Source organism: Xenopus laevis, chromosome 3S, assembly GCF_017654675.1.
Source record: "Xenopus laevis strain J_2021 chromosome 3S, Xenopus_laevis_v10.1, whole genome shotgun sequence".
NCBI classification, from domain to species: Eukaryota; Metazoa; Chordata; class Amphibia; order Anura; family Pipidae; genus Xenopus; species Xenopus laevis.
The window spans coordinates 94,820,756-94,845,945 of NC_054376.1; the positions used below are offsets into that span (position 1 = coordinate 94,820,756).

At 37.8% G+C, this 25,190-nt stretch overlaps 2 protein-coding genes across 3 annotated transcripts in view; one reads left to right on the forward strand and one right to left on the reverse strand.

Moving 5' to 3' along the window:
• The window catches only part of lin7a.S (lin-7 homolog A S homeolog), a 32,773-nt gene extending 30,739 nt beyond the window's left edge, over positions 1–2,034 (forward strand). For both annotated transcript variants that reach the window (XM_041588648.1, XM_018254605.2), the window contains exon 6: positions 1,493–2,034. In XM_041588648.1, coding sequence (XP_041444582.1) covers positions 1,493–1,517 — 25 coding nt within the window. In that variant the 3' untranslated portion in view covers positions 1,518–2,034. The remainder of the gene's footprint in view (positions 1–1,492) is intronic.
• Positions 2,035–21,490: 19,456 nt separating this feature from the next.
• On the reverse strand, positions 21,491–24,651 carry myf5.S (myogenic factor 5 S homeolog). The gene is made up of 3 exons (XM_018256033.2): positions 24,022–24,651; positions 23,418–23,493; positions 21,491–21,947 (listed from the first exon to the last, which is right to left on the reverse strand). The coding sequence occupies exons 1-3, from the start codon at positions 24,520–24,522 to the stop codon at positions 21,757–21,759; spliced, it is 768 nt and encodes a 255-aa protein (XP_018111522.1). The 5' UTR covers positions 24,523–24,651; the 3' UTR covers positions 21,491–21,756.
• Positions 24,652–25,190: the final 539 nt, after the last annotated feature.

Here is a 25,190-nt window from a genome sequence, read left to right on the forward strand (position 1 = left end):
TTTGCCCCCCCTCCCCTGTGTTGCCCCCCTCCCTCCTCCCCCCTGGCCTACATGTCCCCCCGGGCAAATGCCCCTAACTTGTTACTCACCCCTCTGTGCAGGTCCTGTCCACGAAGTTCACAGGCACCATCTTCTCCCGAGCGGTCTTCTTCCTGGATTAATTGGCATCTTCTGGTGCATGCGCAGCAGGAGCATTTACCTGTACGGATCTACTGCGCATGCGCAAAGTGAAATAGGAAAACGTTGTGACTTTCGGCGCATGCGCAGTAGATCCGTACCGGTAAATGCTTCTACTGCGCATATGCCAAAAACACCAGTCAAAGCAGGAAGAAGACCGCTCGGGAGAAGATGGCGCCTGTGAACTCCGTGGACAGGACCTGCGCAGAGGGGTGAGTAACAAGTTAGGGGCATTTGCCCGGGCCGACAGATAGGCCGGGGGGAGGAGGGAGGGGGGGATTTTTGCACCCAGAGGGTTTCCTTCTCCTTTAAGAGGGATATAAATGAGCTGGAGAGAGTGCAGAGACGTGCAACTAAATTGGTTAGAGGGATGGAAGACTTAAATTATGAGGGTAGACTGTCAAGGTTGGGGTTGTTTTCTTTGGAAAAAAGGCGCTTGCGAGGGGACATGATTACACTTTACAAGTACATTAGAGGACATTATAGACAAATAGCAGGGGACCTTTTTACCCATAAAGTGGATCACCGTACCAGAGGCCACCCCTTTAGACTAGAAGAAAAGAACTTTCATTTGAAGCAACGTAGGGGGTTCTTCACAGTCAGTGGAATGCACTGCCGGGTGATTCAGTTAATGCCTTTAAGAGTGGCTTGGATGATTTCTTGGACAGACATAATATCAAAGGCTATTGTGATACTAAACTCTATAGTTATTATAGATATGGGTATATAGAATTTATGTGAAGCTATGGAAGGATGTGTGTATGGATGCTGGGTTTTCATTTGAAGGGGTTGAACTTGATGGACTTTGTCTTTTTTCAACACGATTTAACTATGTAACTATGTAACTATGTAACTATGTAAGTTACTATCAAACAGTACCAAGGAGTCTTCAGTCTGACATCTGAAATTGAGAATAAAGGCATTGCAAGTGTGCGTAGGATGATATGTAATGGCAAGACATAACCTGGATAGTTTGAGCAAAAGACTGTTTGATAAGGTCAAGAGATGAACTAGAGAGTATAATGAGATACTGTATATCATTGTGTGTTCTGTAAGAGGGCATGAAAGTTTGTGTGCATGTTTTTGCATATACTGTGGCAGCATTGTGTCTTCCGTCATACTGTATACACAAAGGAACAATGAAACAAAGGTGGCACAGTATTTCCAAAGAGTTTTTGGAATAATTTTCTCCATCAGTAGAAAGTATATAAACTATAAAGTAGGGGACTAAGCATTTGAGATATACCTCTTACTAAGTAACAATTACAATGCATTCATTTGCTCTCAGATATTTGGTTCTTTTTTATATTTTCAGTTTTTTCTCAAGAAAAAAGCACTGACCTAACGAACAACAAAGAAGTTATTCAGCTGAGTTTCACCAGTTCAGACAGTACATGGTGCAGGAAACCCAACGAAGAGGAATTATTTGGCAGAGGTGTTACTAAGTTTTCCCTACATTGGTGGCCATTTAGTAGATAGCAAGATCTTTTTGTTTTGGACTTCAAATATTTGATGTGATCATTTTATTCAATATTGTTTAAAGGAGATAAAGAAGTATGTTACTGATAAGTTCATTATATGTAGTTGGACCAGGTCGCCTGCAATCGTCTAGAAGCATTCATGCCAAACTGCATCAGTTTACTGAAAAACATTTCCGTATGCTGCAAAAGTGCAACTGAAGGACACTTTGCCATCCAACTCTTGAGAAAGACAACTCCCCACAATCTCAGCTAGGACTTGCCATTCATAACTGTTGGAAGGCCATTAGTTTGACCTCCCTGTGATAAAAGAACTATATACTGTATATTGTATAACTGACATGTTGTTTGTAATAAAATTCTGTATTTTTCCTTACAATACTATTATTACATTTATACCGTTTTTAGAAACAGCAGCATCATCTGTGTTTTATATGTTAAATTCAAGAAATGTTCGGTACTGTAACTGCTGCATAGTAAGGGAAGAGATCTCTTTCTTTACATATAAGTAGTATGTAGCAATTCTTATTTTATATATATATATATATATATATATATATACACAGAATACATATAATTATTGGTTCTTTCATGTTTTAATAGATTTTATTTTGTTTTTAACGTTTATTACCTACAATATATATATATATATATATATATATATATATATATATATATATATATATATATATACATACATATATATATATAAATTTGTCTGCCCTGTGTTTACAAAACGTATTTATTGTCAGTATTAAATATTTTTTTAATTATATTTGATTTCCTTTTATTGTATAAGCTAAAAAGGTTCTCCAAGGTCTTGGTTCATTAAATTTGGTTACTATATCTGAAACTGTTCAAGACGCTAATGCTTGCATTTCAGATAGAACAGCAGTTCTCAATTTGGTTGCCTGGGGAAATCTAATTTGTTAGCATTTTGTCATCTTGTTTTTCTGATGAGTTACATGAATAGGTTTAGTACTTAACGATTAGTGCCATAGGATATAAAACTGAAATTGTGTATGTTACAAGAAGTGACTGAATATGATATTATTACATTCCTGGGTGCATTTTGTATAAGACAAAGGAGACAAATGCCTAAGGGCCTCTAGAACTTGGAGACATCTCTTGAAAAATGTCTACCCTTTTTTTTTAGTAATTATTATATGTAGCATATTTCAGAGAGTTCTGGGAGAATAGATTGAAATAATGTATAACCTCCTTTGCATACAAGTGAAGAAGAGCAAAGTTTCAAAAAACAGTTGTATAATGCAATCTTTGATTATCATCATTGCCCAATGGCAATATATCATTTTGAATGATATCAGGAAAGCAGATGCTGAGAGGACATGTCCTGGGAATTGCAAGAAATGCTTTATTTCAGTCAGTTGAGTGGTTAACATTTTAACAGTCATTGCCCTATTGTTTTTGCTTGTGAGATTAACACAGCATCTTGACTCTTTAGGATTTAATATTTTTGCTACTCTTGTAAAATATATAGTAGATAAAGATTAGAAACATAATTTAAAATCCTTTAAAGAAATAAGGTTAATCAAAGGTTGCTACTGTGGATACAGACGTCCAGGACCGCCATCAGAAATCGCAGGGCCCCATACGACAACATTTTCTGGGCCCCCTGGGCTGTGCCCACTGTGCCCACACCAAAATATTGGTGGCTAGGGTTCCCACATGTTAATAAAAAATAAAAAGATATTGGTGGTCAGGGCCCCCCATAAAAAAACACTTGTGGCCAGGCCCCCCCATTAAAAAATATTGGTGGCTAGGACCCCACATGAGAAAAAAAAATTGGTGGCCAAAATTGGTGGCCAGGGCCCTCTCCCTCCCACATTATAAGAAAATTGGTGGCCAGGGCCCCTTAAACATCCATGCCTTCCCGAAGTCAGCAGCTCTCAGAAAGATGGGGGGCCCGGCTAATCAAGTAAGTCTGGCGTTGCTGGGCCCCCCTTACCCTTGGGGCCCCCTACAACTCTCCCCCTGTCCCCTCCTGATGGCTGCCCTGCAGATGTCCATTGAGGGCATGCCACAAAGGTAGCATGGAGATGGAGAGTCATTATTAAAGGGATAACACAAGGAGTAATAAAGGAATGGACAGCATCAAGTGGACAGGGCAATAGGCAATAGGAGAGGCAGCTATCAACAATGGAAAGTATAGAGATCACGATGCAAAAAGTGCTGAAGCATAGTTATACGTATAAAAACTTCTGTAAGAAATATGTCAGCCAGCGTATACTCATTTCCTGTAAATTACGTGACTACATGATTATCCATGATTAGATAATTACTAATGCAGCTTTAACTGTTACATCTCATATTCTGAAGGCCAATGTTTACTATATCTGCAAGCGTATCTAAGATCATCAGCATCTATGCAACAGATTATGTTTTACATGCCACGTTTAATTTCAATGTATTAATTTCATCAAGATTTTGGCTTAAGGTACCTCACATATTGTACAAGTGTTTCTCCTTTGCCTTACAATTCATGGTATCTTAAAACTACGTTTCTGTTGCAGAGTTACTATCTTTGTGTTTAGCTAAATATACAGTATAACCCTGATTTTACTAACTGTGTTTAAATGCAGGTAAACGCTGTTGTTTTATTCATACCAGGATTTTACTGTACTGTTTAAATTTTGAATCTTGCTCCATGTGGCCATGGATAAGTTACTCATATAATATATTATGATGCCTGCTTTAAAACACTAGATCAGTACTTAGTCCCTCTTTGTTGGCTTAATACAGTGGAAAGATACATTGCACTGTTATTACATTGCTTGTTTTGTCATGTAAAAGTAATGTGCACCCATAATAGTTAATATGCAAGTATTCAACCATTCTCCAAAGTACTTAATATGAACACTTTTGCCATTTGTACAAGATGGAGTCAATGAGTGATGTATACCTTTAAAACTAACTTAAGAACATAGCATTTAACCATCCTCAACAATCCCATTCAATGGATACATTTTAGAGCATGCAATCTTGATGCACCTGTCTTCAGGATGGATCTCCAAAAAGAGTTCCCATAAAATACTGCCACTGGCTTGCAGCCATCTTACCATTAGACCATAGGTGTCCCATTGTGACACAGTGTATCCAGTTCACTAAAAGGCTGGGAGCTACTCCTGATGTCCAACACTAAACAGAGAAACCTAATGTAACATCACTTTTCCCAGCCACAGCAACAATCCTCACCGCCCATACTAGCAACTTGACATCATGCAGCTTCATTGGACAATTATATGTTGGAGCGCTGGGGTTCAATTTTGTAATTTGTATATCAAGCCTGACCACATGCACCCAATAAAAAGGGATGAGCTGCATTTCATTGTGTTTTTAAATGTTATATAGTGTATATATACTATATATAGATGCTAAACTATCACAGAATATTTAATGGTCTTCTTACTAAAGGAATAAGTATTTCCCAATGAAGTACTTTTTGAAAGGAGATGGGAGTTACTGCTGCTTACTTGCGAACAGAGGAAGCCAAAGAAGCAGCTGGTAAGGGGATATTGTCATCATACGAGACCTGATTATGTGATATCTTCATGAAGTTACACTGTTAACAGCATTTATAAGGAATATTTTTATTCAAGATAGATTAGAAGTACCCCATTTCGAATTATTACTTCAACCACACCAGTGTTGAAAATAGCTCTATGCAGTTTGTTGTGCAGACTCACTTTAATGGCCAATAACTAGGGATGTAGCGAACCGCCGATAATGTGTTCGCGAACGCCGTTCGCGAACACTGGCAAAATTTGCGAACAGTTCGCGAACAGTTCGCGAACTTCGAACATCCGAAAATCGTTCGATTCGAACGATCGAAGGATTTTAATCGTTCGATCGAACGATTTTCGTTCGAATCGAACGAAAATCGTTCGAGTTTAGCGATCGAATGGTCGAATGGTCGAACGATTTTGACGCGAACGCCTATTGGCGAACGTCGCGCGACGTTCGCGAACTTGCGGCGGACGCGAACAGCCGATGTTCGCGCGAACAAGTTCGCCGGCGAACAGTCCGCGACATCCCTACCAATAACATGGAGAAGTTCTATCCATTTACAGATCATTTCTCTCTTTCCAGCAAGTGCTAATACAAGCAAGTCTTGCTCGGTATAAGAAAGGTTATTATTCTGTGTGCAAAGCCAAGGATGACATCTGACCTCTGCTTTTGAATAATGTTTTTATAACCCACATTTTAAATGAATCCTACATAACTGTGTAACTGCAATAAAGCTGATTAGTGTTCCTAAATACAACGTTTTTTTTATAAGTAGAGGGTAAACATACAGTATATTTACAGTAAATGTAACCCTTTACTGGGATCATTTCATCTTGTCTTGGCGAGACAGGAGCAGCACTCCCTTTTCTTGTGGATTTTTATTGATGTATTTGTTGGTTTATGTTTGTTTATGTTTATGTTGAAAATTGTGAATTTTGTGCTGTGTTACTGACCTGACCAGGTGGCTCTGTCTGTTGATCACCTTTTGTTTAAAGGACAAGGAAAGGCAAACTAATAAAATCCAATTTTTACTTTCTTTAATGAAAAAGAAACCTATCTCCAATATACTTTAATTAAAAAATGTGTACCGTTTTTTTAAGAAACCTGACTGTATGCAGTGAAATTCTCCCTTCATTTACTGCAGTGGATAGAAATTGTCAGACAGTCCCTAACTGCTGAGCAGGGAAACAATCATACTTATGAACAGCAAGGGGAGCCCCCGCCTTACTTCCCAGCCATGCAGAATTCAAGCAACTTTGTTTATGACGATCCCAAAGCAGCTCAGACCACACTGAGCATGTGCAGGTCAGGGTCAGGCAAAGATGTTTAATAAAGTTACAAGATGACAGCCCCCTGTGGCCAACTTTGAAAGCATAAATCATTTGTTTGATTAGGCTTTGTGGTTCAGTAAGTTCATGCTTATGTTTAGTATACAAAATACAGCATTTCTAGACTTATTCTGTTTTAGACTTTCCTTGTCCTTTAATCCTCTTTAATAGTTCTGAAAACTGCTCTATTGGTTATCAGCACCTGCTCCTGTGTGGGCAATGATTGTATGTATAGTATGGAGCTTTTTCCTATGTTTTAACACATGCACATATGGTGGAGTAGCATGTCATAAGGGAGCTGATAATTGTATGAACATGTATCTCTCATCTGACTGGTTATTTTATATGGCAGTTCTATGGACAGGGAAACAGTCATCTGTATGTTAATGTTGAGCTGTCACTCACTGTATAAAGAATGTGAACGGATGTTACAGTGCCATTATACCTTGTCCAGCTACAGTTCCAGTTATCTAATAGTGTGCTGGAGGAAGTTGCTAAATGACTTGTAAAGCAGTTATAACCTTAAGCACTGTATCATGCATTTTTTTTTGGCTACAGTTTTTTTGCACTTTTTATAGATACTTAAAAATCAAGGGGATGGACCCAACTAATCCCAACTAAGATACAATTAATCGTTAATGGAGGCAAACCCAGCCTATAGGATGTATTTAATGTTTCCATGATTTTCTTGTAGATTTAAGTTACGAAGATCCAAATTACAGAAAGATCTGTTATTCGGAAAACCCTAGGTCCCGAGCATTCTGGATTACAGGTCCCATTTAATGTGCAATATACTTATAATATACAATGCACTTAAACAATATAACATTATTTATGGTATGGGATGAATTAAATAATGATATGGGTGCTGTGTATATGGAAAGTTTTAAACAGCAGTTTTGGGGAGTTTGCAGTGATAGAACACTTTCAATGACATATGCTAGGCCTACAGTGTTTCTATCCAACATCATACAGAACAATGGTATTGTGACTGCACACCACTCAACACATTCCAGTTACTTATCTTATGTCATTTTACTCATTGTGGCAGTGTAGTTAGTCTACAATGCCCTAGAAAATCTATTTATACCTATGAAATATACACATAATGGGCAGATTTATCAAAATGTGAGTTCAGATTTTAATAAATAAAAACTCACCCACGTTCTATTCGTTCCTATGGGATTTTTAGAAGGATATTTATCAATGGGGGAAAATTAGAACTCACCATTTGATTAACATGGTTCCAAAAATCCCATAGGAATGAATAGAATGTGGGTGAGTTTTTATTTATTAAAATCTGAACAGACATTTTGATAAATCTGCCCCTTTCTGTACCAGTCCTATTTATGGCCAATGATTTTGTGCTGCAATTGGCCCTTAGTTCAGGACTTACTGCTAGATTACTATTTATTTTTCAAACACTACTGTGTTAGTGGTGTGTCAGCGCCTAAAATTAAAGGGGACCCGACACCCAAAAAAAATATTCAAAATCCTATTTTATCACATCAGTCAAGCAAAGGGAACTTTAATTACAGTATTTAAATTATTTGAATCTTGTTTCCTTCAGTCTGGGATTTCAAAATTATAGCAAGCAGGCAGGAGCCATTTTGTGGACACTGTTATTAAAGCAAGCCTTGTATCATCTCAGAATCTTGTTTGTGCATCAGAATGTGGGACCTGATGTCCATCCCCATTCCCTGGCTACACAATTAAATAGTAAAGAGAATGGGGGAATGTGGGGAGAGAAGTGACATCTAAGAAGTGCTGAATGGAAAGTGAAAGTAATTGTCTGCCCCGCCTCTATGCCCATGGCATAGAGGAGGGGCAGACAATATTTGATTGACAGCTGAGACTTTTAAATGAGCTTAGAACAGCTATGAACGCTTTAATGAAAAATAGAAATTGGATTTCATGTTTAATTTGAAAATGACTTTTATTATACAGATTTTTGTGTCTGGATGACAGGTCCACTTTAAACATGCTTTGTGTTTTTGGTTATACAGTTTCTGCACAGTCCATGGCATTTTTATATACAATCTTAGGAATAACAAGGGTCTTGGTTTATCTTCCATCTATAATTTTCAATAAAATAAAAATTAAGAGGTCAAACTGCTGATTTTCCCATAAGCATATTTGCCAGTTTCTATAAATCCAAGAAAGCAATTTAAATATGTTTGGATGGTGATTTGTAGCTGTCCCTGTGTGCCAGCCATTTGCATGCTCTGCTGCAGGTGCTTATTAGGAATGCTGGCATGGCAGCTGCCAATAGATTCAGCAACAAGTGGATGGGCCATTCACAATGTTTCTTTCATCAGCGTGCACTTCACTGGGAATGAGGTCTGCTTCTTTCCTTTATACACTGCTGGAGAAGTTACCATAGAAATAACAAAGTGCTTAACATAAATTATCAGCTGCACAGAATTAGTCACAATGTTTGCTGTATAAATACTCCATTAATGCCAGGCAGGCTGAGAAGGCAAGGCTGGAATTAAATTCAAGATGATTATGGAATAAAAAGCAGAAGCAAAAAAAAGCTTTTCAAAACTATTACTAGAGAAACATTAATCAAGAGAAGTACGGAGTAAATACGAGTGTTTCTGTAAACATATTGCTTTGAAGTGAGCTGATGTCACAAGGACGTATGTCAGGGTGAAAGACTGTTTGAGTGATTGTTGGATTAACTTTCATGCCATTTTACCTGCCTCGCCCCAAAACTGCTTCAATAACCTTTTGCATGGGTGCCCCCATCAATAAATTGGCTTAGCAACACCCAACACTTAGTAGAAATGTTTAAGCCAAGGTATATAAGCACAATGTGTAATTGATTATTACCAGCAATAGGGATCCTCCCTCCCCCAAAGATCTGCACATTTAATTGGTTTTGGTAAACTTGATACTGGAAATTACCTTTTGCATATTTTTATATGAAATTAGAAGTTGGGTTCATTTGTGCAACTGAGCCGGTATCTTCAACTGGGCTGGGATTTGGAGAATATGCTGTATTGTAAAATACATATCAGTTTGCATTCTTTTTGCATTTGCTCACTGGACTTGCGTTAGTAAATGAATCATGTTGTGCTTTTATGTGTTGTGCCTTATATCTCTTTTACTGTTTATTTCAATAATGGCAAAATTTACCTGGGACCTCCACAGAATCCCTTTTACAGATACCTGCTGATATTCCTTTTTTCCTAAAATAAGCCAACACAGCACAATAACATCACTGCAGTAAGGCTATGTAATGGCATTGGGTTCCCTTTGCAGCTAATAGTTTTAGTTAGAATAGCTGAACAAAGGGCTGAGTAGGACCATCCATGCTTCCCCTTATTGCTACTTTGGAGACTTGTGATACACCCTACATATCAGTCACTATATGTGTTAGTGGGGCACATTACAGAGCAGAGCTTTGATTTAAAGTGGACCTGTCACCCACACATAAAAAGCTGGATAATGAAAGTAATTTGCAAATTAAACATGAAATTCTTTTTTTCTTTAAAACATCCATACCTTTTATAATCTCATTTAATAGTTTCAGCTGTTGATCATATATTGAATGTCCTTCCTCTATGCCTCAGGCATAGAGGCGGGGCAGTCACTTCCTTTCACTTTCCATTCAGTACTTCCTAGATGTCACCACACTCCTTACATTTCCCCTTCCTCCTCACACTCTATAATTGTGTAGGGTACCATGCATGGGCATTAGGTCCCCAATTCTGGTACGTACACAAGATTTTGGGGTGATCAATAACTTGCCTTGTCACAAAATGGCATCATCTGCCTGCTAACTATGATTGCGAATTCCAAGACTGAAGGAAACAAAAATTAAATAAATATAGTGTGAGTAAACTTTTTTTTGCTCAACTAACATGATAGAAAAGAATTTGGAATTATTTTTTAGGGTGACAGGTCCCTTTAAAGAATAAGTATTAGGTACAACGACTACATTACAATTTCCCATTGCCTGGTTTTAACTGCCTCACATGAGGCTGAACTTTCCTTCCAAGTTTGGGATGCACCCTACTTTTAAAAGATTTGGGTGCAAGGCTGTTGGGTGTAGGATACCTGTACGCTGCTACCCTGTGCCACCCTAGAAGAAAAAAGACACAAGAGGGTCAGACTGATGAAACTTGCAAGGAAAGTTCTTCATGAATGGTGGCCTGTAGTTAACAGGGAAGAGGCTGCTGACTGTGGGAAGTGTTGCAACATCCCCAGAAGTCCTACTTCTTATTTAAGGATCAAGTCATTTATGCTGACCGGAATGCTTAGTTAAAAGATCTCCGCCATACAGTTTGTGTATTGTATAGAAGGTAAGTATGGTGCCCCATTCTCAAGCAGTTTTTGTTTGCAGTCTTCTACCTGTGGATTATGCACCTCAGAGGAATCTCATATAGCTGTCTTGCTTTTTATATATGCAGAGAAGACACCTTTTGACTACATATTGTAGAATATATTCCTCTGACTACTTTGCAGATGCAGAAGCTAATAAATATCATGTAAAATTTCTTTCATTTTGCCTCCGTGCTTTGAGAATCACATTGGTCTGAAGAAGATGTCAGTGCTTGGTTATTTGGATTCAACTTTCAGTTAAAAAAATATAATTTCAATCCTTTCACTAAGCCAGCAAATGTTGTTTCATTACCACAAGGTGGCAGCAGACTAGCTCAGACAGGGCAAGGATGGTAACAGCTATAAACTCGACGGAAATCTTTCTGGTGATATCTTTCTACCTATTTACAAACCAGTTTATTATTACTAAAAGAAATGACGTGAAAATGTACCATTTACGTTTCTGGTTAAATGAAGAAGTTAATGAAGATAAATGAAGATGCTTGTTTAATGAAGATGTATTTAATGATGATGAACAGCGAGTAGCATATAGTCAAAATAGAACCTAATTCAGAATCCCCAGTCTGTGACACAAGTCTAGCCAGTGTCCCCCTGTTCTCTCTCTGATTTGGATTGTAAGCACTTGGGAGCACTTAGTAGCTGTATGCCAGGCATAAACATAATTATACTGTGTAAATAATCCTTCAAAGAGGAAAACATGCCATTCATTATATCTATACCTCTCTCTTTCCACCACTTCTTTTAGTAACACTCTTTCTGGTACAGTTCTGTGGTTGTCTATGTTGCCAGGAGAGCCTGGAACCTGTCGTACACTATAGTGTCATTTCACCATCTTCCATCTATCCATACAGTATAATAACATAGAGTACTATAACATAGTGCCAAAATATTGCACCCATCATTCATATTTGACCTTGCCCAGTGAAGCTTTCAATCTAAGGCCCTACCCAGAATATACACATTATGGTACATTTTGGTAGAAGGCAGTAAAACTTTCTGTGTGTTTTTTAGAGTGGGGACAAATCTAGACAATAGGAAATCATACAAACTACATGGACACCAATGATTGAAAATTGATTTATTTAGATTAAAGGCTATCAGTGCAATCATCTAGCTGGATTTCTAGTTCCACCTAGCTCTTCTATAAACAGTTTCCTCTTCCATTTCAAAACCTCTAACTTCAAAACCTCTAACATTGTGCCATTCCCCTTGTATAGGCTTTAAAGGAACAGTAACACAAAAAAAATTAAGTGCTTTAAAGAAATTACCATATATTATTCTCATGCACTAGTAAAAGCTGTGTGTTTGATTCAGAAAGACTACTATAGTTTATATAAATATATATATAAATAAGCTACTGTGGAGCTGTGGGGGCAGCCATTCAAGGAAAAAAGGAAAAAAAAGGCACAGGTTATATAGCACATAACAGATAAACCCTTTCCAATGCAATGGTGTGTTATCTGCTGGGTATCCTGTGCATTTTCTCCTTTTTTCCAGCCTGAATGGCTTTCCCCATGGCCACGTAGCAGCTTGTTTTTATAAAGTATAGTAGTCTTTCTGAAGCAAACATGCCAGTTTTAACAATGCTGAGCAACAGTACATTATATTTTAATTACTTTCTTACACAGTTTTTGGTGTTACTGTTCCTTTAAGCCTTTAGTCCCCCCTTTAGTCCCCCCACCAACGTTTTCTACAAACTGGAGGAATGACCTAACCAAGGCCCAACCATAGGCGTTGCTGCCACCTACACCCTAAAGTATAAACCATGGCTAACTATTTGCTTTACAATAGAATTCACCTACTTAGAAGCTGTACCTGCCTGTGGTGTGTTTACATCCAGCCACTAGAGGGCTTCAGTTGATAATAAGCGTTTCTGTGGTTCTTACTGTCAAGAATCTTGTTTGTTCAGGAACTGATATTCAGCCATGAGGCTCAACTGCTGTGAACTACAAGCTCTCTCAATAAAAGTCTGAAGTTCTAATAAGTGTGAGTTTACAAAATAACATACCTGCCTAGTAAAGGAGAAGCTATGACTTTGTCCCGTGTCTGTCATGGTCTTTCATTTTTATATGACTTTTTCTCTCAGGAATAGCATAAGGGAGTGCAGTATGAGCTCCTATAGGAAGGAGGCACATTTTATATCACTAACCTACTAGGGGTCCCACAGGGTTAAAACCAATTGTGAGACCTCTTTGTACTAGTTTATGTCCAGCTGCTGTGCAAAGATAATAGGCTTGCTGAGCATGCTGTTGGCTTCTAATATTGCAGAAGTGCTCACAACCTCAGCTGCAGCTCTGACATAAACCCCTGTGCCATGACACCCTGACATTAGGCACTTGACCCCCAGCCTCCTACTGTGCTGTGCTGAAGCTGCTGTAAACCACTACCTGAGTAAACAATTTCTCTAGAATGACCTCTTAGGCTTCAGTAGGAACTGCAAAAGTAGGGGGGCTTTACTTAGAATTATGCCTGGGACCTGGAAGGAAGACTACAACTTGAGGTTCCAGGGTTCCTTGTTCCATCCTTTGGAAGCCTGAGGTTCTTACTTTTTCCTTCCCTATCATTTACAGATAAAACAAATGAGGTGAAAGCAATAAAAAAATGGGGACCTCTCTGTGTCAATGTCTGATTTTTACAGAGAAAAAGGAAATAATTAAAAAATGAACTTTTTGTTAGGAAACTATGGAAATTACATTGCTGAATTTTGGAACATTCTGCATGAGGAGTTTCCAAATGATAAAGCTCGTATCTATTATACCCTTGTGTTGTCCCAATATATGTATTACATTAAAGAGGTTGTTTACTCATTGATCCACATTGTGCAAAGTGCAATAGTAGATGCAATTGTCATGCATTTTCTCACACTGTAGAGATGTATTTCAAAATTGCATAGGTGAATATGTATTGTGTAGGTGCATATTTGGCATGAATCTGATGCAATATGTTCTATCATTTCTGGTGCTCACCTTGAAAATGACACATACGCCTATTCTTGATTGATTGAGGCCACAGTGGGAACCCTGGCACTGTCTCCACTATCTCCCTGGAGACTGTGTCACACTTAGCAAGACCACAGATGCAACAAATGACCCCTGAAAGTTTCATCTGCATTCATTATCCAGGAAAGCCCCAGGTCCTGAGCATTCTGAATAATAGGTCCAATACCTGTATTTTCTGCATCCATGTCAGAGTTTTTTATTGAAGTTAATCTGCACTGTGTCTGGATGTCGAGGAAGATATTTGCAGAATTGAAACACTGTATTGTACAGAGTTGCAAATACTGTTGGTGCTATATAAATACAATTTCTGACATTAATTTGGTACTATATACACATATAAAACTGGTGGATTAGTGTGTGGTGTACTTGTGTGAGTGTGCTCTCCACACTTTTCCCAGGCACAATTATTTAACTTCAGAAATGGAGAACAAACTTGGGCATTAAGTTCAAGTTAATGAACAGACTGCATAAGCTCTAGTATTTCTTGACTTATGAGCTAAATTACTACATTGGGGGGCAGATTTATCAAGGGTCGAAGTGAATTCGAGGGAATTTTTGAAGTAAAAAAATTAGAAATTTGAAGTAATTTTTGGATACTTCGACCATCGAATAGGATACTACGACTTCAACCATCAATACGAAGTAAAAATCGTTCGACTGTTCGACCATTTGACCATTTCGACCATTCGACTTCAGAAAATGAAGCGCCGCGTGTGCCTTCCCCCAGGCGATTTTCATTTTAGCCAGCGGAGGGCAGGGGGAAGGCAGTTTGGGGGGATCGTCGCCCCGAAGAAGAGGAGATTTGTCGCTCGGGTGACTAGTCTCCCCGAATCTGCTCGTGTGGCCTGACCCTTAAGAGACGAATTTCCAGTTTTCAAAATAAAAAAATCATCTCTTCTAGCTCAGGAAGCACAACTGCTCTAGTGACTGGCCCCCTGGACCCCCTCCGGCACCAAAAAGGTGAGCCTGGGTGAGGGGGGGGAGATAAAGGATACAATGAACAGTAATTATATATAATTATATATAATTTCTATCTGTAACAATAAAATAGTGCCTTGTTCTCAATGGTAACTAAGCCGCATGAATTCATTTTGGCGGCAAAACAATCTTATTGGGATTATTTAAAGTTTAAATGATTTTACTTGTTGAATTTTTGCAGGTAATGGACTTTTGCAGGCTCTTCTCTCGAATTGCTATGAAGCAGGACTTTCCTTATACAGATAAGATATATTTGTTATATGAAATGTCTATGTTGTACTTCTTTATTTTTTAAACCCTGTTCATGCACCTCTTCCCCTGATATATCAGCTCATATTGCCCGAGATCATTATGAGTAGAAAATAATGAGAAAAGTACTATACTTAATCCATTTACTATGGCTATGGGTAGAAAAGCAAGAGTGCTAAGCTCAAAGAGCGTCTGCTCAGGATCTGTCTGCCTTCTGCACCTGGTGCTAGAAAAATAAATTGGGGCCGAGGTAAAGAGTGTAGGGTCAATGGGGGCAGGCCAGCGTGGCTCACTAACTTGTACATCTGAACTCACATGTCTGCAAATTAGGGGACACCTATGTGTGAGCAAGAGAGGGACACCTATGTGCCTCTCCTTCCTGATGCTCTTGAATACAGCACTGCCAAATGCAGGCAGCCCTGTATTTATGGGGGTGGACGCAGGTCTCTGTGCTTCTCATAATCATTATAAAACCAAGTGAAAAAATGTAATACTCATCCAATCCACAGCCAAAGCATAGATTGAATTGCAACAATTCAAATAGAATAGATCATAATTACCTCTATGTAGTGCCCATTTTAGGACATTACTAGCTTATTAAAATATGCGTTGGGATAAAAACAAGAAAGTCTGACAGAATTCTATAAGAACAATCTGAAATGGTTACACTGACCCTGCTGCTTCCTTCCCAAGCTCAGTGTATGGGTACAGGGCAGGGCATGTTTGGGTGCACTGGCATCTCATTTTCAGCACTTCAATCCCCAGGTCCCACAGGCGCAGATTCCTTACAACCCCATTAACTGACCTTGTAGTTGGTGTTTTCTTTTTGCCCAATTTCGTTCCACTTGCCTCTTGCTTTAGTTTTGCTTAATTTGTTTGGAGATCAATTTACAAAAGAAAAGGGCAATCCCTCGGGGATCATCACCGCACATAAACCAGTGACAGTAACTAGAGAGTAAGGGGGAATTTGCTGCCTGGCTTGGATGTTCTAACAAAACAACCGCTCCTGAGCTGCTCTCTAAACTACTGGCGATGATGGGAGAGAAAAATCACTGCAAACACACAGCCAACTGAAAGAAACAATCATTTCCCTTCAGGACACCAATTTATTGATACAAAAAAACACTTAGGCTTCGTGAATATAATTATAGACAATCCAAATATCCAGCATACTTTGGCAAAGATACAGGTTCTAGCATTTTTGATATCATTATTAAAAAATACAACTTTTAAGAAGTGCAAAGTGTCCAAGGCCATTATTCCGAAACAATGGTCACTCTAGGGAAAGAAGAGGCATTGTTTGTAGCCTCTGTGACGCAGCATGATAAAGAGGTGACGTTTCAGTGCAAATATCCATTTTTTGGTTTTACTAACTATTGAAGGAAATTCCCAAACAAATCTCAAGTATTTTCCTTATCTAAAAAGCACAAACAATGGAGAGTGTAAAATGTTGCCACTTTCTCCATCTACATTACAGTCTCTGGGGATACAGCTGCAATGGAAAGGGAGCCCCTTTTTACAGCTGCTCAGACTGTAAAGTAAGAACAAGTAATCAGACCAATTGAATTTCAGCACAGTCTGTTTCGTCCATTATACTAATTATAACAATATTATAATGATCAGTGTTGCACGGGCATGTGTTTTGACTGTTTAATAGGTGCGCCTTTTGGCATTACAGAATATATATATATTGATAAAGATCCCTCTGGGGATCGAAACGTCGATCAATAAAATAAGTATTGTTGAAGAAAAATCCTGGTGTGCGTCAGCATTTTCGAATGAATATACAACTATCCTGTTCAGCACCCAGGTAATTGGCACTATAGTGTGTGCCCAAGTCTATGCATACATATATATATATATATATATATATATATATATATATATATATATATATATATATATATATATATATATATATATAGACAAATACAAGATTCCTCTGCACTCAACCCATTATCAATATATTTAAGACATTTTGTGCATACTGCTACTGAAAAATGCCTTACCCTTTAAACAAAACAGGCATTGTTTGTCCATATATTGCAATATATTTAAGATGGCCAACTACGTCAAAGTCATCCCATATCTGGCCAGTCCTATGCTCAATTTTCATCTGATTCATTAAGAATTCTATGGTTTAATTATACATTTTATAAAAGGGACGAATACGTTTTACCTGCAACTTACTAGCTGCTTTCAAAGTAAAACTCCCAAACTTGGCTGCCCTTTTATTAGACACCAGTGGGATCACCTGACTATAGTTGGAGAGGGTGGGAGCTACAACATGGAGCTGGTCACTGCTCCTGTATAACTATAACAAACAAGGGAAAGTTGTGCTCACCACTATTTTTTAAAACCATTAGGCGGGGGTGCAATGAGGGTGTGACCACAAAATACATATAGACAAATACAAGATTCCTCTGCACTCAACCCATTATCAATATATTTAAGACAGCGACATTTTGTGCATACTGCTACTGAAAAATGCCAGCTATAGTCAGGTGATCCCACTGGTGTCTAATAAAAGGGCAGCCAAGTTTGGGAGTTTTACTTTGAAAGCAGCTAGTAAGTTGCAGGTAAAACTTAGTCCCTTTGTAAAATGTATAATTAAGCAATTGAATTCTTAATGAATCAGATGAAAATTAAGCGTAGGACAAAATGATAAAAAAAAACAGTACCAAGGGTCTTATAGTGAAAAAGCTTATATTGTTACATAGAATGTGTGTATATATATATATATATATTATATATATATATATATATATATATATATATATATATACATATACAGTCTGTTGAGTGAGCGCACTCTTACCGGATTTCAAACGAAGTGGGTGCGTTGGTCAAAGTATTCTTGTACACAGTAGTAAAAGGACCCGCACTCCAAGTTTTAATGTGAAAAAAGTGCTGAATTTTATTCACACATGCATATCCAACGTTTCGGTCCACACTGGGACCTTTCTCATTTATATATAAATTTTTTTTTTTTTTTAAATATACAGATATATACAGCTTTTTTTCCAGAAAGCTCCGAATTACAGAAAAGCCATCGCCTCCATTTTATACAAATAATCCAAATTTTTAAATCTGATTTTCTTTTTCTCTGTAATAATAAAACAGTAGTTTGTACCTGATCCAAACGATATAAAATATTTAAAATAAGGATATAATTAATCCTTATTGGAAGCCAAACCAGCCTCTTGGGTTTATTTAATGTTTACATGATTTTCTAGTAGACTTAAGGTATGAAGATCTGAGGTATCGAGCATTCTATATATATATAGTATTTTCTATGCTGCAGTTTAGATGAAGTAGGGCTCCCTGCAGTGAAGCTGTGTCTTTATTACATGTGGGTACATTACAGCCAGATTTCCATGTGAAAAACTTGTGGGAAAGGTTTTTCTCTGTATCTTAGTGTAGCCTCCTCCAACCACAACCCATTCTTCATGCTTAATATGTTGCACATTTTTTCAAGATTTGCATTTTGTTCTGCTGATCATTTTTCAAGAAGCCGCTGAATTAACTGTAGTTTATGTCATGAGAGCCTGAAAGACTCCTCTTTCCAAAATATTCAGCGATGCATTAATAGGGCACTTGGGCAATAATAATCATGTATGTTCTGTAAAGGGACTCTATGAATAGCTAAATAACGCACCTTTGTTTGGATCAATTGCACAATGCTGCAACGGCCCTAAAATAGTAGCAGCTTTGAAATGTTCTCATGTTGTATTTTAAAATATACAGTCACAGGGTGTATCTCTGGTTGAAAGCTAGAGGCACAAGAAGGCAGAGATAAGCTTGGATAGCATAATAATCCCCTACAACAAGAGAAGTTTAGAATTGTCCCATTGTTTATTATTGAGAGACGTATGGAGTACAGCATTACTATTTACCTTTTTACATGTAGTGAGCTGAATATTTGTAATTCCATGTGTTCAATGGCTGCATTATACTAAAATAATGATTTCATACACAGGAGCCTATGGAGACCTTGAACAGATTTGGGGCTAAATATACCCTTTATTCGGCCACATATGACCCATGATCTTCTAGTTGGACAGGCCTGTCAAGGGTCATGAGTTTATTGTCATTTCATCCTTATACGTTCCTACAGTACACAGTGAAACTAAACAACGTTCCTCTAGGACCATGGTGCTACACACAACATAGATGTACAACAGACAAAAAGTGCAAGTGCAAAAATATGCAACTCCTGCAAGACAGGTCAGCATAGTGCAGGGGCCTGATCTACAGATTTAAGGAATTTCACCCAACATGACCACCCTCTGTACTGCCCAGATCCTACAGAAAGGGCTAGCCAGGTACTGACACTTCTAAACTGATGTTCTAAACTAACCCACAAAGGAATAAAGAAAGGAGTAAAGATGAAATAGGTTCAAATAACAGGCACTGACATAGAATGAATAAAACCTAAATTAAATTGATTTTATGAATGAATAAATACCTATTTGCCCACTGCATATAGCATTTCCTGGAAAATAAATAGTGATAGGCTTTGCATCATACGAGCAGTCATGCAAAAGCTGAGCCATCATGCACATATTCCTATTTAACTGCCTAAATGGTTTCATTAACGCAATTTTATTGCCAAGAACAAAAACAGATGTCTGTGCTCAGGGGAGTAACTATAGATACCCAGGAGCCACTGCCACCCAAACATGGGTGCCCTTTTGGTCAAGCTGCTGCCTTTGCATATATCTTATATGAAATTGGCTTATTATTTGTGGTTTTTGTTATTTAGCTTTTTATTCAGCAGCTCGTCGGTTTGAAATTTCAGCAATCTGGTTGCTAGGGTCTAAATTGCCCTAGCAACCATGCATTGATTTGAATAAGAGACTGGACTATGAATAGGAGAGGGCCTGAATAGAGAGATGAGCAATAAAAAGTAGGAATAACAATCCATTTGTTACCTTACAGAGCATTTGTTTTCAGATGGGGTCAGTGACTTAGTGACAGGGAAAGAGAAGAAGGCAAATCATTCAAAAACTATTAAAAAGAAAAAATGAAGGCCAGTTGTAAAGTATCTTAGAATTATCCATTCTATAACATACTAAGGGGAAGATTTACATAGGGTCGAATATCGAGGGTTAATTAACCCTCGATATTCGACTGGCGAGTGTAAATCCTTTGACTTCGAATATCGAAGTCGAAGGATTTACCGCAAATAGTTCGATCGAACGATTAGATCCTTCGAATCGTTTGATTCGAAGGATTTTAATCCATCGATCGAACGATTTTTCTTCGACCTAAAAATTGATAGAAAGCCTATGGGGACCTTCCCCATAGGCTAACATGGCACCTCGGTAGGTTTTAGGTGGCGAAGTAGGGGGTCGAAGTTTTTTTTAAAGAGACAGTACTTTGATTATCGAATGGTCGAATATTCGAATGATTTTAGTTCGAATAGTTCGATTCGAAGTCGAAGGTCGAAGTAGCCAATTAGATGGTCGAAGTAGCTAAGTAAATGGGCCCCTAAAAGTTAAAGATGAACCACCCTTTTGATGCCACTGCCAGCAATTTTAGGTACTTGGATCATTGGGGTGATTCAAATGGCAGTGATTTGTGTTGGGGAGAAATCTCAGCTCCATCAGATAAAGCATAACATTTCTCAACAAATATACAGAAAGGGGGTTTGTTAAATTCTGCTTTTGTCAAAGAGTCAGTTCCAAACCCCCAGCATCCTGTGCATGTGCTGCACCTCTTGATGCAATTGAATATTCCATTGTCTGTGATTGGTCTATGTTCATGGGGGGTTCATGTAACTGTAACATGTTTACAATAGAAAAGTTTAAGTTCAACTCTTTGTAAAGGTCAGTAATGTGACAAGCGATGCACACGCTGAGTTTAACAGAGCAGCTGCATTAGCACTGTATCAAAATAGAAAAATGATGCAAGAGTGAAAATGCAAATTCCAATTGCCAAAGCTTAGGGAATGGACGGGAGAATGAATTGGCTGCTAAAGTCAAGTATACATTACTGCATGTGACTGTACCATGAGTAGGCCTCAAGGTCATCATTTAAGGACAACTGAGTGTGTTAAACTGTAAGAATTTAAATTGACTGTTAGTAGATGCAGTTTTGTTGAATGACAGAATAATCTGTTTTCAGAGAATAAAAATGAATATCTTATAAACCGCCACATTTCACATTCAGCATTCTGTAATTAAAAGTGAAGTCTCAAACTAATTAGCCTATTTCAGTTTCATCCATCCATTTACTTTATGTGCTCATTGCTTTCTAAAGATGCAACTGATATTACGCTACCTGAATGTTATACGATTGTTTAGAATTCGAATTTTAAAAAACTGTCTGAAAGCATAAAACAATGGAGAAAGTGATGTTCCTGTCTCCGAGGTTTATCACAATAAAGGGAGTTGTACCGTAGAAAGAAAAACAGCATGTTTATTAACACAATAGCACAACTGATATTTCTTACTGTGGGTTCGGTTATTTACGTTAAATACAAAATGCAGCCAAGTAGAAATATAATTTAGGCGTTTAAAAAATAACAAAACAATTTCTTTATATACATATATTTACAAATAATAAAATCAGTCCTTATCCACCCAGTCCATGCTGGGTGTAAGGAAATGTCTTGGATTAAGTCATAATACCTAGTAAGTAAATGTTAATGGAATTAAGAGAGGTTTATAGCACATGGTAGATCGGTCGGCAGTCAGGAGTGTCAGGTGACCTCGAAAGGGAGTCAGTGCTACTGGTAGGAGACAGGGTGATAGAGTCTGGAATAGGGAGGGAGCATTGCTCAGGAGAGGAGATCCGATCCACAATACTAGATAAGCAGTCAAGGCTGGACAATGTCAGTTTGGTTGAAGAGAAACCTAAAACAGAAAAAGAAAGACGCACTTAGCATATTCAGTTGTATAAGCATACTTGTTCTATTTTTTCATATAACTGCCATTATTTGTATTCTCTTTTTAGTAATTCAAGTATTTCTTAGCACAAAAGAAATCACTAAGGAACTACCTTGCACACTGGCTTAAATGGAAACTTGACAGACAAGGCCTAAAAACCATTGTGCTCAGTTGCTGCCAAACTTATACCTGCTAGTACAGTAATGATCAGAGGGGTACATTGGCATTGCACTTAGACCTCAGCAACAACAGTCTGGGTAATTATTTTACAAAGAGGGTGCAAAGAGCAATATTGAGAAATGACATTGTAGGGAATTAAGACTAAATGACATTATGTCCTGCTTCGGGATTGATGGTAAAAGATCTACTGATGGATTTGCGTTTGTTCATTGTGGTAACTTGTTTTCAATTTGATGATATAATGGGCATTATTAAGGTACTGGCCCATTGTTTAGAGGAGGTTTCGACAATCTGTATCGCTCCATGTGTAGCAAACTGCATCTCCCATCCATCTAGCTAAGTTGTCGGGGGGCTTAACATGTGCAACATATGGAGAAATATTGGGCATCAGAATTTGTCATCTATATTACTGTATGTTGAATCTATATAACCACCGTACATTATTTCTCTAATCTGAAAAACTGCACAAAATCTATCTATCTATCTATCTATCTATCTATCTATCTATCTATCTATATGGTACCCCAAAATCTACAGTTATTAATTATTTGTGTATTTTTTGCATTGTCTTTAGTTACATGTTAAAAAAAGGCAGAACTGCAATAAAATACAAAAAAATTAAATTTCTGGTCTGTATGGCATATGGGGGATTACCACTGCAATTTATCATTGATTTGAATGTGGAATTCCCGGCAGTGCCAGGACTAGTATTCAGCTAGAAAATGATTTGGTCAGTAAATTTGGACCAAAGATTCTAAATAGGGCAATTTATGCTCCTCTGTGTGCAGCAAATATTGCATTTAGTATATAAGTACTCTCTCCAAGTATCTAGTTTCTACATTTGATGATCTTTTTAATATTTAAGACTATTGACTAAAAAATGCTGTGGTGGAAAGTATAATTACTTAAGTATCACTAACAGCATTTTTGTTTTGTGTAAGACAATTAAAATCTAACAACAATGCAATGCGGTATAGATTCATGGAACCCATATATTACATTTCCATGGATCGAAAAATTTACTGTAGGGTTTTATTGTATAGTTCTATATGAAACAACATGTAATTGTCTTACTGGTACCCTTATTACACATTATTCATTAAAAGTAAGCCTGCGTGAACATATATTTACACCCAAAGTACATCGAAAATTGCCAGTTTTTGAGGTTTCTATATAAACATTAAGCTTGTCCCTTTGAGGTGTAAGTTATACATTTAAACACATGTTTTCCAAATATAGTATGTAGGAAAAACTTACTTGTCTGTAAATCGGAGCAATAAACATTATCAAAGCTGCTGTTTCTTCCAGACCATTGAGGGCTGCTGCAGTCAGTCTAAAAGAACAATAAAAAGTTCATAATTAAGCTGTGTCATTCATTATGGTGCCATAAGTGCTTATTGTATTATGTATTTGTCTGGTTGTCCTATCAACAGATTTATTCAACGTGCTGGACGGGGGAATCTTACAGGCTCTCAAAAACTGGTGTTAATTCAGGGGGCTTTTTGAAAAATGATCAGCAGAACAAAATTCAGCAAAAATGTGTAACACATTAAGCATGGAGAATTGGTTGTGGCTGGGGGAGGCCACACTAATATAGAGAGACGGACAGAGAACACTTTCTCAGGGTTTTTTTAAATGGAAACCTGGCTGAAGTTTAGCTGTATGTAATACATACGCAGCTTCATGCAGGACGAAACATTTATGTATATAGTGTATTACACACACTTCAGTTAAGAACAATCAGTGCGTAAAATCACGTAATAGCCCAGAAACAATATTTAGAGACTCTGGTGAATAGTCCAAACTTTTGTATTAATAAAAAAGGACATGACTATATAATTAGAAATCAGTTGGTTCTTACCATGCCATCAGAGCAGCTGGATGTCGGGCTCCCTGGTACAGTGCAGCTCTGTCCTGGGAGACTGTAGTAGTTTTCTACCTGTTCTCTCAGTAGGTCTTGGAGACTCTCAATATATTTAATTGCGTTTCTCAGGATGTCTACCTTTGGCAGTCTCTGATTGGGGTTTGTAGAGGTGCATCTTTTGAGAGTTTCAAAAGCATGGTTTACTTTCTTAAGCCTTCTCCTTTCTCTCATGGTGGCAGCCTTCCTTCTGTCCATGGTGGAGGATTTTCTTTTGCAGGCTTTACAAGCCCACATCAAACAGTTACCTGCCTGGTGGTGACCAATAGGTGCTCTGACATGCTCATCTTCATCTGATTCTTGAAGGTCCTTTTTGTGCTGTCCATAGAGAGACATGCCATGCTCATAGTCTTCTGTATATCCCTCCTCAGGAGAAGGAATGCAAGAGCTGTCATAGAAGAATTCAGAGGGGGAAAAATGGCAGCTATCTACCATCTCCATTCTGACTAGTGCTGTTTAGAAAGATGCTCAGTGGAGTTCAAGCAATCAGGTCTTAGGAAATTTAGCTCCTTTGGTTCGCTTTCTCAATAGTAAAGTATAAAGCCCAAGGCTAACTGCTTTTGCACTGATGCACCAGCCTTATATATATTTCAACCAAAGGAGGCTGGTCCACAGAGGCTAATAAAATTAGCATACTTTATCCCAACACAGTCTCAACGGGGTTAGACAAGAAAGCCCCTCCTTTCCCCAGTGCATGGTTTCAGGTTAATGGCCTTTTGACACTTTTTTGTTTGCATTAGACTCTTGTATATGTACCTAAGAACACATCACAAGGCCACCCCAAGCATAGTATGGTTTTACACTCACTAAAAAAAAAAGATTTTTAAATGATTGTTGTGTAAGGCACAACTCAGAAGCAAATTTGCAGACCGATATTATTTTATAATTGCACCTGGAATAGAAAATTTATTTAACTTTTTTCTAAAAAAAAAAATTAGATGTTTGCATTGTTTTTCCCTGTAAAACTAACACAGTAGTGGTGTGTAATCAAGACCAGTTTCAAGGGCAAAGTCATTGTAATTACAATACCAACTGTTGTTTAGGGAAATGTTTCATTGCACCTAGGACAGTCTGGGGGATTCAATAAGACATTTAAGGATTTCTTTCTG